We start from the raw sequence: 14,875 nt of genomic DNA, 5'->3' as shown, positions 1-14,875 counted from the left end.
AAAAATTCCAGAATATGGAAAAAAAATTTAAAATCAGAAAATTCGGGAAATTGGAAAAGTGCAGAAAATTGAAAAAATTTTGGAAATGTGGAAAAGTTCCAAAAATTGGTATTCTATTCAAGCTGTGTGAATTTTTCAGCTTTACTTTCTGGAATCCAGAAGGTAGAAAGTCTGGAATACACCCACCACCTCTAATTTTTACCCATAAACTGATGTATTAATTTACCTTCATCAATCAATATCAATAATGTTCTGATTATAACAAGTTGTTTCCTGCATAATACTAGGCTACACCTGACCAAACTTCAAGTAGAAGACTTACCAATGACGCGAACTGAGCAGGAGGTGACTGCCTCTCCCAGCTGGTTTCTAGCCTGGCATGTATACACACCAGAGTCTTCAGGATACACACTCAGCAAATCAAGGGCCACGTAATCGAAGTCATAAGCTGGACGGAAGCGGTGGCCTGGGAGCAGAAAGTTAATAGTTTTTACATTTTTTGTCAAACACCACACAAAACAAATAAACAGCACAATAAAAGACACTTCAAAAGTCTGTCACTTTCGACTCCATTCGAAAGTCATCATCAGAAGTTCCAATGTTGCTACTTGCTGACTCTGTACGTGAACAGAAAAAAGTCACAGCTGAAGCTCTCAGTAACAGTTGCTAATATGGTGTGCATTGAATAAAGTGCTAGTGTGTTCCTGCCTGTAGAAATTCTGTACTCTAGCCTTAAGATTTCACTTGCATTAATCTATGCAGTGACAAAATGTGACCCGATGCATTTTTAAATCAAATTCATCTGCCTACAGCTATTTATTTACTACTGTTGTTGTTTTGCATTTTGCTACTTGTGTCATTTATCTCTGAAATATGTAGTTTCTTATTTATTCCTTATAAAGTAATCAAATATACAATTTAAGACAAAATTAGACTTTATTAACTGTAGCCAGTGCCATTTTTTATCATACTTTCACGTGTTCTTTTTCATATAAAAAGCTAGGCTACGAGACCAATGGCCTCCATGGTCTAGAGGTTAGCATCGAGAGAATAGAGATGGATGATTAGGTTACATATCCCCTCCCCACAAATTGTCCAGGTTTCACTGTTGAAAGTTATTACAGGGAAAGAAGGTAATACAAAGCCATGTCCTTTTATTTCATATTGGTCTATTCTCCCTATTCTGGCTAGAAAACCTAGATTTGCATCCCTTCTTGTTGCAAGTTCTCATCACTGACACTAAAATAGTAACCAAAAAGTGTACAATAAAAAATGAAACACCTTAGGAGAAAAATGCAGAAATATACACATGTATATTACCTGTTCTGATTGGTCTTCCATTGACAAACCATTCGACTTTCATGGTTGGGTCGCTTACAGGCTGCAGCCGGCATTCAAGGTGGACATTAGTTCCCTCGACAGTTTCCAAATTGTGCAAGGGCCTTGTGAATTGGGGAACTTGCTGGACGGAAATGTCTTCCGTGGCTGTGCGTTGGTATCTGGAAGCATCTTCCAAATACTGAATTTGCTCAAGAGCTGCTTCATTTTGGGATTCCGTCACGATATCAGATCGGTCAATGACCTGCAAAAATAAAACACACTCTTAACAATAATACTATGGACTGCACCATGTTGTGTAACAACACCAACAATATTACATATGTGCATTTTCATGTTTTCGCATTGTGAATTGTATAGTTTTTTTCCTTCCAACAATATTGATGCATGGTTATGCTAATCAAAGATAAGAAAAAAATACAATTATGGTTGATCCTTACCAATACAAATAGTACAAAATTGTGTATATATATTTTTTTTTTATTTGTTCACAAAACATTATATGTATTGACACACATGTATATTGATGCAACTATATCAATCTAGCAACCTCTTTTTAAAATACTCATTATATACAGATATAAGGATTGGAATCAGGGAATCTACAGAGGCATTTGCCCCTCATCAGAAATTTACTCCACCCTGCGATAAAACAAAATAATGTAATTTTTTTCTACACATTTTACATTTCTTGTCATTTTAGGGTTTTTTGGGGTACAGGTTCATGATCAAGGTTAGACTATACACAAAAGACATGAAAGAATTAATAATTGTTAAGCACAAAAATGTTGTGTACACACAACAAAAAATTTACATGAACAGCTGTACTTACTCTGACACAAGCAGATGTATGTGCAGTGCCAAGGTGGTTGGTGGCACGAACTGTGTACTCGCCAGAGTCTAATGTTGTAGCATGGACAATGTCCAAGGCAACATATCCAAAGTCATAGTAAGTTCTGAAGCGTGACCCTGAGAAAGAAAGTGCAATAAATAAAGATGATAAAGGTAATCCATTTCTATTTTAAGATACTTTTCTACCACTTTTGGCTAATTGCGACAATACGAATGAGTGATGGTTAGGTGAAATTGATGGACACTCACAAATACCACCCACACCAGGCCAGATCTCGAACCGGTAACTTCCGTGATTAGTTCCAAAGTGAATCATTTAATGGGCTCAAATTAATACTCAATATTAGTAATATATCTTACACAGAAGTAATGAGTTATGGAAGTCAAGTATGGTAAGCAAGTTGCTGCAACTAGAACAGAAGGAAAAACAGAATACTCTGAAGTGAATATTATACTAAAACACATTTAAACAGCCTCTAATGATTCACAAAAAAACTTTTACGATAACTGTTACCAAATATCTAATTAGCTAATTCTAATAGGATTGCACAGAGCATTTTTATATGCAAAACCAGCTTTGAGGATTTTGTAATTCTGTACATGGTCCTGTGATTACACTTTCAACTTCTTTACCAACATAATTCTCTCAGATTTTGTAACATTCAACAAACAAGCCTGTCTTTCACTGCAACACTTACCAACTGTTATGGACCTCCCATTGAAGAACCACTCGACCCTCATTGTTGGGTCTCCCATTGGTTCCAGGCGACATTCGAGGTGAATGTTCTTGCCCTCGTTGACAGGTTTAGGGTCAGAGAGAGGTTGCACAAAAATAGGCTTCGATTTAGAGATTTCTTCGATGTTGTATCGCGGTTCTTGGAACTTTGAACCCTCAAGTCTCTGAGTCTTTTCCACGGTTGTCCTGTGCATGCTGGTCGTATCGATACTGGCTCGAGCTGAAATGGAAATGGTTTTTGTGAAGTAATTAAATACAGAGAGCACACACAACTTCCCAACGAAACGGTGCTTTCAGTTTTTTTTTTTTTTTTTTTTTTTTTTTTGGCATAATGGTTAATAATAGGACTGAACCAATACTGACACTAATGTAGATGACAATGTATGGTATCTGTATCGGAAAGTACTGGTTGGATTTTATTTACAGATACTTTTCCGAAAAAAACTGTGTGACACTTACAGAACATAATTATGCTGGAAGTTGCCAAAATTCAAAATTTCCTTTGAATTTGTACCAACATTATGAGAAAAAACTGTATTTTGTGATTGCACCATGTATTTTTATATTCTGATGTATTTTTTAAATATTTTAAAGTAGGGATGGGTCGATATGAAATGTTGGCCAATACCGATAAAGTACCGACTTAAAATTTACCGATACCGATATTCTACCAATCCAATATAGAATCCCAAATGATCCTTGAACAACCTGAATGGTTCATTAACCTCCTAAATAAATGAATTTCCAGGTGACTGTAATGCAAACGATGTTGCATGTTTAGACATTTACTTACTATAAAAAAATTTAAAAAGTAGGGCATGGAAATAGACATAAAATTACATCAAAATGGCAAAATTTTGCACTAAATTATAAGGAGTTTATAGATATATCAGATCGGTAATTTTACCGATACACTGATATGCCTATATCGGCCGATACCGATAAAGTATCAATTAATCTGTCCCATCCCTATTTTAAAGCAAAACTGCTGAACTGATTCTTATGATTAGAATAATCATTTCAACATCTTTTAATTGTTATAATTTTCAAGCATCGCTATGTTGGGAATCAGCAAGAGTAACGACATCGGTATGGGTATCTGTTGAAAGTGGTATTGACTCATCCCTAGTTAATAACAAATGCTAGGAAATATGTATTCTTATTTTCTTAGGCCACAGCCACACAAGCAGTTTTATCTATGCAGATCCCGGTGTTAAAATAACACATACTTTGCTGTATCTTGCAATTATTGCACAGTCACGCATGTGAACAAAATAATCACAACTCAAGGACTCTGCATCAGTTGATAATACAATAACAATGAGTACTATGATCTGCACTAGATAAAATGCTCATGTGTGTCTGCCAGTAAGAATTCAAGTAAGGTGGTTGCAACCCAGGAGTAATAAGCACATGTCTTAAATGTATGCAACTGCTGGAGTAAGTCAATTTTCATGTTATAACTTAAAATTTTTAAATGAATTATTTCCGACATGCATTTTTGTAAGTTACACCCCAATTAATCTCTCAATACAAGAGAAGTAACAATCCTGTCTAGTACACAGTAAACTTTGGACAACAAAAAATTAGATGTACACTTAACACTTACTTTCAACTTGCATCGTTGCTGAAAGTTGAGCTTCTCCAAGGGCATTCCTTGCAACCACGGTATATGTACCAGCATCTTCTGGTCGAACACTTACTATATCCAGGGAAACATATCCAAAATCATGGTAAATCTGAATTCTTGTGGCACTCATTATAACCTTGCCATTAAAGTACCACTCAACCTGTAACAGAAATACCGATAGAACTGTAATGAAAGTAGGTTCAGTTGCAACAAATTATAATAATTGTTGAAATAAAATAATTGATTGATTTGGTGTTTTAAGTCCACTTTATGCACAGTAAGGTTAATTGGGACTGGGCCTACAGTTTAAAGTTGGATCCGAACCCCTCTGTGCCTCCACTGGAATCGAACCCAGGATCCCTTGATTACATTGAAATAAAATAACTTACAATAGTAACATGAAATAAAAATTACCTTAGCAAGTACATCAAAATGAGTAAGTATATCAAAATCAGTAAATTCTTTGCTTCATTACATTGTTAATACACTTTCCTGATGCTGGTTAACCGATAGTATATCAATTCAATACAAACTACTGAACATTTTGTTTGAGTTGATTTCATCATCATTAAAAGTACAAAAGCATATGAACTCTCATGGGGTGTGCATTAGAAGACTAAACTTTTCATTCAGGTTTTTCATCATCAACATTTTTATTGCAATATGTACTATTATAATTATTACACTGAACTGATAAAAACTAATACAGATAATTTAAATTTAAATTTGCTGTGAATTCATTGTAGAAATTGGACTTAGTATGAAGTAACAATAAGCAATTATTTCTATTAGAGGTATAGTAGATTCTCTTGTTGAAAACTATAACTTAAAATGTAAATATGTTACTCTCATGTATATCATTTTTACATAATACATATTTCATTCATGTAATTTTGTACTTTCCTTACGTTTATACTGTGATCAGCACTTAATTATTATTATTATTTAATAAAAGAGTAAATAATACTTAATTTTATGTATGTTTTCATATGATGAATAACACAAACTGAATTTGTGGAAACCAGTCAGGAAATAAGTACTGGATTTGTAAAAATATTGGCACATAGTCTTAAACTTGATATATTTTTGAAAAATTTTAATATTTGCTGTACTGGATCGAGGATTTACTACTACTAACACCACTCAACTAACTACAAATATTTACTAATAAACTCATACAATGATGTCATCATCAGTCAATAACATTATGTTATTATTTCGTTTCAGTCAGTTTTTTATTGATTTTACTTGTGCTAATAATAAGAAACCTTTTATTCAGTTGCACATGTTACATTCTACAAAACAAACTGCTGTATAAATATGTCCACAGCTTGTTTCTTGTTACAATTCTGATCTCATGATGCAATATATGAAACAATTGCTATGTAAACTCCATACCTGCATTGTCATGTCGCTCTGGGGCTCCACTCGAGCCTCGAAGTGAGCCCTTTGGCCCTCGACAATCTTATTGGTGCCCTTCAGAGGGCCCAGGAATCGTGGCTTCTGGGTGACGGTGGATTCTTCGTGTACACTTCGAGCATATCGGCTGCAGACAGAAAATTTGTCAATTCTCAATAATACGTAAATAAATACATGAAACAGTAAGTTGGTATAATTTGCTCCTTTGCTTTCTAAAGGCACTGATATTTCGATCACTACCAGTTCTGCCTGGTACAGTCACAGACACATCTGGGTTGTAACAATCCCACTGAATTCTAATGGTACTGTTACAACCCAGAAGTGTGTGTGACTGTACATAATTCATGCATGCCTAAAGTTAGGGTAATATGCACCTTAGGTAGAAATTATCAATTTGTGGCTGGTGTACAGATATTTCTAGGGGAGATTTTAGTTTTTATTTGTTTCCTTAAGTTCACTTCAGTGCTCGAAGTGAGGGGGAATGGAATCCCCAAGCTAGCAAAAAACTTACAAAGCATTCCCGAGCTGTCTCCTTGTCACCATGTTAAACCATAGAAGTATCCACCCAACTAACCTCAAGGCTCATCCAAACATCCCTAACTAACTAACTCTCTAGCCTTCTTAAACCTGAAGGTTCATGGCTGCAGCAACACAGGCTTTCCATCTGTCCCTATCTTGAGCAAGATCTATATACTCTTTTCCATCTCTACCGATTTCCTTTAGGTCCATCTCAACGTTGTCCCTCCATCTTCGTCTTGGCCTTCCTACAGGTCTCTTACCATCAGGTTTCCCAACAAGAATCCTGTAAACTCCTCTTTCCTCTCCCATTCGTGCCACATGGCCTGCCCACCTAAGTTGTCTTGATTTAATTATTCTAATAATATCTGGCAGAAAAACATCAAAACATCCCCCCACCTAAAATTTTCCATTTCAAGCGCAGATTCACTTCATGCACAGATAGGCTAATCAAGACTGGACCTACAGTTTAAAGTAGGATCCAAACCATTATGTGCCTCCACTGGTACAATACTAACAAAATGGGAGAATTGTGCACTAAGCTACAGGCTATTATTGGTATTTTTGTGATAAATAAATACTGTACACCAATACGTCTATGTCAGCTGGTATAAATAAATTACCCCTGGAGCAAAATGACAAGCAATTTGCTCTTTATTTCTCTTGATTTCAACAGAAGCAAATTTACAACAATTGAAGATCAATATTTACCTTTACCCTCCTCTTCTTGTGCAAAAATTTTCAATAAAGCACTGCACGCATGAGACATCAATATGTTTGTATCACCCACATCACCAGTACTCTTTCACACAAAAACTTACCAAAAAAGTAAAGAAATATGCTCACCTTGAATCTTCAAGGTGCTGTATCTTCTCCAGGCCACCAGGATGTTGGCTGTCGAGTATTATGTCCTTCTTGCTCACAACAGTCAGCTGGGCTACTGTGGTGGCTTGACCCATTTTGTTCACCGCACGGCACGTGTATGTGCCAATGTCATGGGTGGTGACTGATTTGATTGTCAGGGCAACATAGCCGAAATTGAAGAAGGTGGTTATCCTAGAGCCTGAAAGGAAAAGCATTTTACTTGCATTCAAAACGTGAGAAAAAAGAAACAATGAAATTTTATGTAATCCTGGCCTTGTGTTTTATTAACTCAAAAACAGGGATATATATATATATATATATATATATATATATATATATATATATATATATATATATATATATATATATATATATATATATATATATATATATATATATATATAAAAATCGAAGAAGGTAAAAGGAAACACTCACCGGACAGTAGAAAAATTCAAAATTTTCGCTAATTTCATAGCATCATCGGTGTGAGGAGAAATAGACGGAACCGGAAGTTGGGGCCCTGCAGAGTTGCCAGGTCCCCATCGAAGAAGAAGCGGTGCGTGGAACAAAAAAAACACTGTTTCGTCACCAGGCTCGTAGTAAACTGTGAATGTGTGGGATGAGCTGAGAGGGAGGGAGGGCGGGAGGGATGGGCATTACTGGGTGGGCTTGTTCAAGCCAGGTGGAGTGGTTGCACTCATGGCCGATATATAGGCCCTCTCCCATCTTTTGCGAACAGAGGTGTTGGCTGGTTGGGGTAGGAGATGGATAATCGCTACCCGGAAGCAGTCGTTGAAACTGATGTTGTGGTGGTTGGTGTGGATGGCGACAGTGAAGTCCAGGTTGTGGGTGGAGGAGCGGTGGTTATTGATGCGGAGGTTGAGGGCCGTTGATGTTTCCACCAGGTAAAAATCACCACAGATGTTGCAGGTGAGGATGTAGATAAGGTTTGAGGCATGGCAGGTCCCTTTGGGATGGAGGGTAAATTTGCCAGTGGCCGTGTGCACCTGGAGGGTGTGAGAAGTGATGAGGATGGGGCAGGTCTTGCACCTGGGGCGGTTGCATTTATGGGCAGGGGGGTGTTGGATGTGTGGTGAAGGAGTGTTGTGGACCAGGATGTTTTGGAGGTGGGGGGGGGGGAATTGAAAACCACTCTGGGTTTGTCGGGAAATATGTTTTTGGTTTCAGGATCACTGTGGAGAATTGGGAGAAGAGAGTGCAGTGTGTGCCTGATTTTGTTGAGGTGGGGATGATATTGGGTGATGAGTGCAGGTGGGTTGGTGGCAGCAGGTTTCTGCCACTTTTGGCTAATCGTGAAAATGAGGATGAGTGATGATATAATGAAACTGATGAAGCAACACTCACAAAGAACACCCATGCCAAGGCTGGGATTCAAACCTGTGCACTGTGCTAACCACTCTGCCACTGAGGTTGGCAGGGTGAATTATTGTAAAGAATTGAAAAAAAAAATTGAGAACCTTTGAGGTTGTTGTAAATCACTGATGAATGTTCTTTTACTTTGCACACATTTTGTCCGTTCTTGAATGTTCACAGGAAATGGATTAAATGGATGAAGTGGTGGTGTATTTACTTGGAAATTATTTGTAAATTGCTATCCAACAGAAAATAGTATTTCAGAATGGATGAATGTATGCAGCACAAGGTACAGTCTAGTCTATCCACAACTTCAAACCATTTTGAACATGGTACATGTAAATTTTAAAATACATTTTCTCACCTTTAACAAATTTTAAGGGTAGATAGACTTGGTGATCAGGCATATCATTAAGTGGTCGACCTCGTCACAGACATTCTTGGGTTTGAGCTCTGCACTTGGTATGGGTATTTCTTTATCAATTTCATCTAATCATCAATTATCTTCATTTCTATGATTACCCAAAAGCAAAGATGAAATCCCTAACAATTTGTCAAATTCGATTGATATCCAAAATTCTTGTACTGTGGTTTCATAAAAAATATGGTTCATACCCACTTACCAAAAGTGGTCAACATACAACTCAAGGGTCAATACCTGCCAAAATTAATGTGGAATCACTCGCATATGAACTGGCAACCTGTTATGGGTCTCTCATCTCTTCCACTTATATTTCCTAAACCTCTTATTACGAAGGTCTTAACATAAAGTTAGGTATGGTCAGATAGGCAAATCAGAACTGACCTCAAAGTATAACTGGAATCTGAACCACCATTCAATATGATCTCCTCCATGTTTGGTTTGATTTTGTTTTTCAAGTCCACTTCATGAACAAAAATGCATATCAGGACTAGGCCTACAGTTTTAATTTGGATACGAACCACTATGTGCCTCCACCAGGTATCAACCCCGGGACCCTTTAATTACAAGGTGACAATGTCACCGCTATTCCACCAGGTGCCCATCAATTATCTGAGCGACGCTCGCTGACCAAGATTTTCGCTAGTCGAACACACAGATTATTTACTTGACACTGTTTGCTTATTGATCAAAGTATCAGTCAGTGCCTTTGAATAATCTGTGATCAATGTAGCTGCCTCGAGTGGACAAGATTTCGGTGCTTCAAAAGCTGTTAATTATGGAAATAGAATAGTTGATGTGAACAAAACTATCAAAATTTTCAATTTCACACCCTTGCACAACTTTCCAAAACTACGGTGTGTATATATTTATTATTTGGAATAAACAACATTTTCATTATAGTACAATTACAAAAACTGGAATGTTGCATCACTTTCTGTTACTTGAACTTCCTCTGTAATTGTAATTCCAGAAGCCGTTCATCATAAATATTTCCTCATTGAATGCCACCCCGCCATCATCATACACTTTTCCTCTTCTTCTCTTTTCCTCACGAGATCGAAACACAAAAACGCTATACTCTGTGAGCAGCACTCGCCAAGCAACGCCTATTTGGCCTTCCACCGAATACAATCAACTCATATAAAAACTTACTTGCTTCAACGGGCCGGCCATCTTTCATCCATTCAACTCTCAATGTGGAATCGCCAAGAGGTTCAAGCCGAGCTTCAAAGTGGGCAAATCCTCCCTCTCGGATATTCAGTTGGTCTTTGATAGGTGTTTTGAACACTGGAGGAACAGTGCTCTCTGGTGCCTCTTGAGAGTACTTCATCTGCTGGGCTTGTTGGTAAGCTTCCAGTTCTTCAATCTTCTCTATGTATCGTTGCTGTTCTGGAATTCCTAAATCTCCTGTTACACTTGTTCGTGCTGGAATTAAATAAAGAAATGAAATATTAAGTACAGGTGAAAAAAGTGTCAAATAAAACATGGGTATTGTTTCCAACAATGGTTAAATTATGTTCTTTATACATATAGAAGTTTCTACAATCAAATAGTTTACAACTATAAAATCCAGGAGTTAAAATCAGGATTTCACTGTAGCCATTTACAATTCTTACATGCAAATAAGGGTAAATTCATTTCTCAATGAAAATATAGTAATTTTCTTCGTGCATTAAATGCAGCTAACAAAATTCTTTGTACACTTTTCTACACCTTTCTGGTCCTAGACAAACCACACAGTTAAAAGTAGAGAGAAAAGTATCATGTTACTGTGCCAAAAAAAAAAAATTATCAATTTCAAAATAGCTCTTGTTGCCACCAAAAATGATTCACAAAACATTCTTTTTAAAAGCAAAATCAGATTTTTTCTGCATTTAAGCAACATTCAATTTTTTTTTAGTTCGGTTCCTTAAGTCCACTTTATGCACAAAAAAGGCTAATCAGGACTGGACCTACAGTTTAAAGTGGGATCCAAAGGAGCAGCATCTACCAGTTAGCGAACCCAGGACCCCTTGATTACAAGGCAACTATGTTAGTAATATTCAATTTGTTCTGTTGTATGAACACTGATGATCATATATCCATGTTCTGGCAAACTTACCAAATACTCGGAGTGTGGAAGAACTTATAGCCTCTCCCAGTCTGTTGACAGCTCTGACAGTATAAGTACCAGCATCTTCACCTCTGAGGTGCATGATGTTCAAAGAGACGTATCCAAAGTTGAAGATGGTGGTTATACGAGAGCCTATTGAGGAAACAAAAAAAATGAAGATGAATGCTATAAATCAGGAAAGGACTGGCACTAAATTTTTAACTAACATCAATAAAGTACCAGTAAAAGTGTATTGATCTTCTATTTGTTATCAACAGAGACAAAATTTCTCCCTGTACAGAGGTTAAATAATGCAACATCAATAAAACATTACATTCAACAGGATATATCACAATGGAACTCTCTGTTCTATAGGCATCTACTAAATGTCACTAGACTCCCTACATTACTCATTCTTTTTTGGTCATAAACACTGAAAGATAAGAATACTTTGTCAATTTTAGCAACATAATTATCTTTTCTCAGGGGACACCAATTACTAGAGGCCTGTATATTTCATTATTGACAAAAACACGAAATGTGAAATAACATGCTGTAATGTTCATTTTTCATGTTTCTGAAAGATTTGAGGTGCATTTTCGTACAGTGTTGTCACAAAATGATGCGAAATAGACTCTTAAACACAAAATTTAGAGTTTATTTATTGATGCGACACTTTCTGAAGTTTGAATTATCCTGTGAGTTATGCAAATCACAGAAAATGGATTAATTCTGTTGTAAATATTTGAGAAGCAAAAATGGACCCCTTTATACATGAATAAACTTAATACTCTGGTAACTACATAAATGTGCTATTAGATAGGATATGTTTCTTTTGTGTAAAGGTGCACTTTTTAAATCAAATTTAGGATTATATTCACAATTTTAAAACCACAATGTAATTTTATATGACACTTTTGATCAGATTTTTCACTGCTATAACAACAAAATATTATTTTATTTATCACTTTTGAACCTGAAATTGATTCTCTTTTTGTACTGAAATTTTGCTTTTTTATTACCAAAAATATGTGACTCTACCAATTACAAATATGACATTCGTATGATTATTGACTCTCCCCAGTATAAAGGCAAATTATTATGAAAAACAGTTTTCAAATAAAGCGTCACACTTCATATGGTAACCGTCAATGAGTAACACATACACAACGAAGAAATACTCAAGAGTGTTACTCACTTGCTGTGATGTGTTTTCCATCCTTGTACCATTCGACCTTCATCGTTGGATCACTCACTGGGCTCAGCTGAGCCTCAAAGTGAGCGTTCCTGCCCTCCTGGAGCTCCCCGAGGTCCTGAAGGGGTCGAATGAACACCGGCTTGATGGACGAAATCTCTTCCACACTTTCAGTTCGTTGGTAACGGGAGTAGTCTTCCAGCTGTTGGATGTATTGCAAGCTATCTGGGTGCTGGCTCGTCTGCTCAATTGAAGAACGAGCTGGAGTATTGGAAATAAAATTAAGAATCATTAAAATATTATATAAATCACTCTGATTAATATCTTGTCACTTTCCTACCTCTTAGGTATGGGTGTCACCAGAAATATTTGAAGGGGGAGTCAGGCAATTGATAAAAATTGAATGGTAGAATACCAGTTAATAAACGCCATCATAGTTGTGATTTTATTATATGAATCATCATCATCGTCGTTGTCATGGTATCCTTGCTACTAAATCCACAAGATGAGTGAATATCCAGACACATGGTTTTACATTTCATACAGTAAATGTACCGAAATGCGCAGCCATTCACTTTGTTATTAACTTTTACATGCCTCATTCAAGGAAAAGCTGTGAAGAGTTAGGGATCAATTTTAGTCCTAAAGTTTATACTTGATTGATTGATTGAGCTGGTGTTCTAAATCCACTTTGTGCACAGTAAGGCTAATCGGGACTGGGCCTACAGCTTGAAGTGCAATCCAACCCACTGTGCCTCCACCGAGTATAGAACCTGAGGCCACTTGATTACAAGGTGACGATGCAACCACTGCACCACCGGGGAGGGCCTTAAAATTTATATTGTGCGTTTTCTCACATCAAATCTCAATTTTGATATTTAAACAACTGTGGAATCGTTTATTCCTTGGATTAAATGGTAAATTATGAAAACATAAACTGGTTCCTGTATTTCCAATCTAACACAGTTTTCTTAAATTTGTTATTCTGCTCAAATACTAATTAACGGAACTGACATTAACAATAAAAATAGCAAAATTCCTGCTCCATTATAAATTGAAATGAACAATGTCAATTTCCACGGGTGACGACCATGGGCTAATTGTGATGATGGGGGTGGATGATGGAACAAAACCAAGGATACATCCATGCCTTACCAAGGGCTCTAACCTGGTACCTCTGGCTTCATAGCACATTTCCCTGAGTGCTCCACTGTGGAAGCTGGCTAACTACTATGTAACAAAATAATGATGCATGCAGCAGGCACGAGAGGGGGAGGGGAGATTTCACATCACTATAATGGACTACAGAACAAATGTATTCAGTAGTCACTGCAAGTAGAGTTTCAAATACTGTTACTATTTACTATGACAGTAGTTACGTAGATATTTGACTGATAGAGAAATGCTAACGTACCCGTAACACTCAAAATCGCTCGAGATTCAGCCACACCAGAAGCACTGGTTACACGGCACACATATTCTCCACTGTCTTGAATAATAATGCTGAGCAGATCCAGAGCAATGAATCCAAACCGGAATGTCGTCGTAGCACGAGAACCTGAAACATATTACCATTACTCACTGATTTGCCTTAAAAAAAGAACAAACAACCATCACGGATAGTTCACAGCCGAGAAATCAATGAACATGTATCCATACAGTGCATATTTCAGATATACATTACAGCCCCAATATTACATTTTTATGCAGTACACATTCAGACTTCGTGATCCCAATAATGCAATAGGTTATATTCTTTAACCCAAGATTTTAATTTTTTACCATGGCTCCATGAAAAGTGTAAAATCATGGTTCCATTGTACATATATTATTATAATGTGAACCTGAATTTTTCAGAAATGAAAAAAAATTTAATAGTATTTGTTAAAGTATAATTATTGTTATGTGTATGTATTGATGCATTGTAGAATTTTTTCTCTTGTAGTTTAAGGCTGTTACAAGCATAAAAACACAATTTTTATTGTAATATTTCAGTGGTTGGGTTGGATTAGATTATTTGCACGATTAAGTTAAATCAGTTAAAATGAATCTCATTTGCCAAAGGCAGCAAAATTAAGACCTTAGGTTAAGTTAGGTTAGGTTCAGGCTCGACCTGGGTTTGTGACATAGTGTGCCTTGGGTAGATCAGTTGGTAGAGAAATGGCACAGCATGCCCGAGAGCTAGATTCAAGTCCTGGTCGAACCTGCATTTTTCACTTAAAAAAACTAAAAAAAGACCCCAGAAAAAGTGCTAGAAATACACAATAAAAACAATGTTTTCTAATCCAAAATTGAATGAAAACAAACAATTATTATTGTCAACAGAATCATTTTAAAGATCTTGGGAAAAAAATGAAAAATCATCTTCTATATCCTATCTCTGGAGCATGCTCATGCATAGTGGCAGAGAAGACTGAGAAATCAAGTGGGCGGAG

General features: G+C 36.6%; 1 protein-coding gene across 23 annotated transcripts in view; it reads right to left on the bottom strand.

Annotated features, from left to right (window-relative positions):
- Positions 1–14,875, bottom strand: part of sls (sallimus) — an 854,140-nt gene that overhangs the window by 300,555 nt on the left and 538,710 nt on the right. For all 23 annotated transcript variants that reach the window (XM_083122061.1, XM_083122066.1, XM_083122070.1 and 20 more), the window contains 11 exons: positions 13,855–13,998; positions 12,444–12,701; positions 11,255–11,398; positions 10,306–10,578; positions 7,338–7,554; positions 5,955–6,102; positions 4,536–4,716; positions 2,889–3,146; positions 2,171–2,307; positions 1,321–1,582; positions 323–466 (listed from right to left, as the gene is read on the bottom strand). In XM_083122061.1, coding sequence (XP_082978187.1) covers positions 323–466; positions 1,321–1,582; positions 2,171–2,307; positions 2,889–3,146; positions 4,536–4,716; positions 5,955–6,102; positions 7,338–7,554; positions 10,306–10,578; positions 11,255–11,398; positions 12,444–12,701; positions 13,855–13,998 — 2,166 coding nt within the window. The remainder of the gene's footprint in view (positions 1–322; positions 467–1,320; positions 1,583–2,170; positions 2,308–2,888; positions 3,147–4,535; positions 4,717–5,954; positions 6,103–7,337; positions 7,555–10,305; positions 10,579–11,254; positions 11,399–12,443; positions 12,702–13,854; positions 13,999–14,875) is intronic.

This window comes from Lepisma saccharinum, chromosome 5 (assembly GCF_977018435.1).
Source record: "Lepisma saccharinum chromosome 5, izLepSacc3.1, whole genome shotgun sequence".
Lineage (NCBI taxonomy): Eukaryota > Metazoa > Arthropoda > Insecta > Zygentoma > Lepismatidae > Lepisma > Lepisma saccharinum.
The sequence above is the reverse complement of the archived record's forward strand: the minus strand, read 5'-3'. Positions and strand labels throughout refer to the sequence as shown.